Below are 3,165 nucleotides of genomic sequence, written 5' to 3'. Positions count from 1 at the left end.
TGGAATATCCTGAATAACATCTATGCCCAGAATCCCTCTGGTTTAGGTAATATATTTTCAAAAGCACGCTGCTGATTCACGTTAGAAGCTCTTTGTTCTGCTCGACTGATAATATTATTTATATAAACGCTCTATGGACACTAGCAATGAGTATCTTCAATCCGATTAATGATTGCAATCATCATTTCACATTTTAGACCCTAGGAATTGACAAATATGTAGAGTATTCGTACACTACCACCATTTGCAAACTGCATGTAAACATGTTATTTTGTCACCATGTATTTAAAAAATGTTTTGGCGACATGGTATAGCTTTTTTTCTCTGGAAGTTTCTAGATCTTGTTTCCCGTTGGCTGCCCTTCCTTCCAAAAATCGCCGAGCATTTTTTTGTTATCAGTCTATCGAAGCACGGGGAAACATGGTTTCAACCTGATCATAAACTTGGTTTGAAAAGAGCCCCGCCCTCCTCTCAGCTTCTCCGGGAGCCTTATAACCAGCAGCCTGTTGTGCTGCTGACGCATTGAGCTTCCCAAGAAAGGCACTGGACTTGACTGCATACTGGCGGAGAACTCCGTAAGAATAAACTGACGGAATACATTGAAAGTTTAAGATAGAGATGGATTTCTTAAACCACAATTATTTGAACGCGCGCACTCCCTATGACTATACCTTTAATTTTTGGAATGACTATCTCGGACTGTCGACACTGGTCACGAAGAATAACAAGCACACGATGCCCCAAAGTCCTAACTCCATCACGGAGTCCTTGAAAGCAACTCTGGGCTTGGATGACTCTCCAGCGTGTGCGTGCGTAATCTCGGCCAGCGGTGAAGGCGGACACCTGGACTGTTGCTGTCCCTCCGGGAGTCCCCCGCCTACCTCCATCCTCGACTTGAAAGAGCGCTTCTCCATACTGAGCCCCTTCCAAAACCAGAGCGCGGGCGTCCCTCAACAAGACCGGGACGTCGGATTTGGAGGAAGCTTCACGGGATTTGATCTGTTTGGCATGGAGCGGAAGATGCGGAAGCCAACGGCACGGAATAAGCAGGAGCCTAAGATCTGCGTCTTCTGTCGGAATAACGGAGCTCCAGAGGAGGTGTACGGCTCTCACGTACTGAAAACACCAGACGGGAGGGTTGTGTGTCCCATTCTCCGGGCTTACACATGTCCATTATGCAGTGCCAACGGGGATAATGCGCACACAATTAAGTACTGTCCACTCTCCAAAGATCAACCAGCCCAGCGACCATTAAAGGGAGGCAGGGCAGTAGGTGGTAAGCGAATGAAAATATTCTAAAAGTCAGAGCTTCAGACGTCAAGTAAATAATCTAAATTTGATTGCACTGAACATTTATTTCAGATGACTGTTTCGATTGCGGCTTTCCCAGTCCTAACTGCTATACTACAGGATTTAATAAACGAATTAAATATCTTTTTTTTTTCAAAATCTCGTATATTTTTATAGATACTTTATTTCCATAGTTTATTTTATTCGTTATTCATAAAAAAGTATATATTTTCTTCTTTCACTCGTTAGTGTTTAGATGTTTATTCATCAAAATCCACAGTACACAATCACTTTGTGTGAATAAACAATGTTATTTTCTTATTTGTTGGAGTATACATGTTGTCATGAACATTGGAGGTGTTTTGTTTATGTTAACCCCAGTATTTTCCATGTGAGCTAGGCTTACTCCTCCTATTATCTTTTCAAACCAAAGTTAAGTTTGCCATTTAACAAGATGAAGAATGTTCCATCTCTGTACCATTTGATACTAGAGTTTTCTGTAAACTTAAGTGCTCTTGGTATGACATTCATAGCCCATTCTTCCCCTCATGCAGTCCACCACACAATTTACTTCCCTCTGGGACTGACATTTAATATGTGTAAGCGAAAAAAAGACATACAAAGGAGTCTCTGTTATGCATTCATGTTCACAGAGTAACTTCATAATCAATAGTTGCCCTGCCAAATTACTTTCAACTTCGCTGACAGAAATAGTTGTTTTCTTTGCCAAGGCTTATTTTGAAATAAGTTAATTAGGCCAATACGAGGCACCTTTGATGTTTACATCCCTGACCAAGGGTAACACACTGGATCTAATGTCTTATAGGTACCTCTCTGGGGGCCGCAGACTTCCCTTTCAACTCTTTTCATGAATTCTTCTTTGTTTGTTTTTTTTTTCTTCCAAATTAATTGCTGGGTGAAGTAAGAAGCACTCTACAAGAGTCAATATGCCAGTTACCAAGTCAGTGGTGGAAACACAGCACGAATGAATGTTATTAATAAAAAGAGCTTTTGTAAAACAACGTACTTGCCCCCTTTTGCATAATGTATCATAAAAAAGAATCCAAAAATAGATGCAAAATATTGTGAATGTACAATTGACTCTTGCAGGACTGCACATGTCGAACAGTTGTGTTTACCAAAGGAATACAATTTTAATGAAGTAAGGAACATAGATTTGCTGTATTGTAAATAAAAAGTTTAGTGATGTTAATTCAGTATTTTAACATTATAAGTGACTTCAGAGGGTACTACCTCAACAGGATTTTGTACTTACATGTAAAATGTCAACAGCAGTTTATTAATATAGTGCTGACATTTATAATAAGGGTTTTTAATAGTATTTTTGATCTTTGTATAACATAATTGTATTTTTCTTTCATTGCATTCAACACATGGAAGAGACTTTCCGATAAGCTCCAAGCATTGTTCGCCAAAAGGTGATTGTTGTAAATAATGATATCCATACTTTTTTTAAGTTGCTGTTCAATGTAACATTCTTAAGGCGTGCAAGAAAGAGAGAACGCGAAAGAAAGAGAAAGAGAGAATGGAATATGTTGAAAACATTAGACAATTTTGCCACTTTTAACTGAGGTTTGTAATTAAATTAAAAGAGGAAAATAAACACTGTTGAATTTTGTTATTTATATTTTGTCACAATTCCCTGTATGCTGCTGTGCAGAGAAATTACGAAGATATAAATTCACTAGAGAAATAAACAGCTTATCTACTATTTTAACTCCATGCCTTGATGTTGTTCTATCCACTGCTTCACTGACACATAACACACAGTATTTTCAGTGTGATACGACAGACACTCTTGCCTCTCTGACAGCCTGAGCCCTAGGCCTCAGCCCCTAGTCCACACACACATAC

At 39.1% G+C, this 3,165-nt stretch overlaps 1 protein-coding gene across 1 annotated transcript; it reads left to right on the top strand.

The window, feature by feature from the left end:
* Positions 1-541: 541 nt before the first annotated feature.
* Positions 542-2,897, top strand: nanos1 (nanos homolog 1). The gene has a single exon (XM_080843287.1). It carries the CDS (start codon positions 619-621, stop codon positions 1,297-1,299), a length of 681 nt encoding a protein of 226 aa, XP_080699413.1. The 5' UTR covers positions 542-618; the 3' UTR covers positions 1,300-2,897.
* The last annotated feature ends 268 nt before the right edge of the window (positions 2,898-3,165 follow it).

The sequence above is a fragment of the Sprattus sprattus genome (assembly GCF_963457725.1).
Source record: "Sprattus sprattus genome assembly, chromosome: 8".
Classification (NCBI taxonomy): Eukaryota; Metazoa; Chordata; class Actinopteri; order Clupeiformes; family Clupeidae; genus Sprattus; species Sprattus sprattus.
The sequence above is the reverse complement of the archived record's forward strand: the minus strand, read 5'-3'. Positions and strand labels throughout refer to the sequence as shown.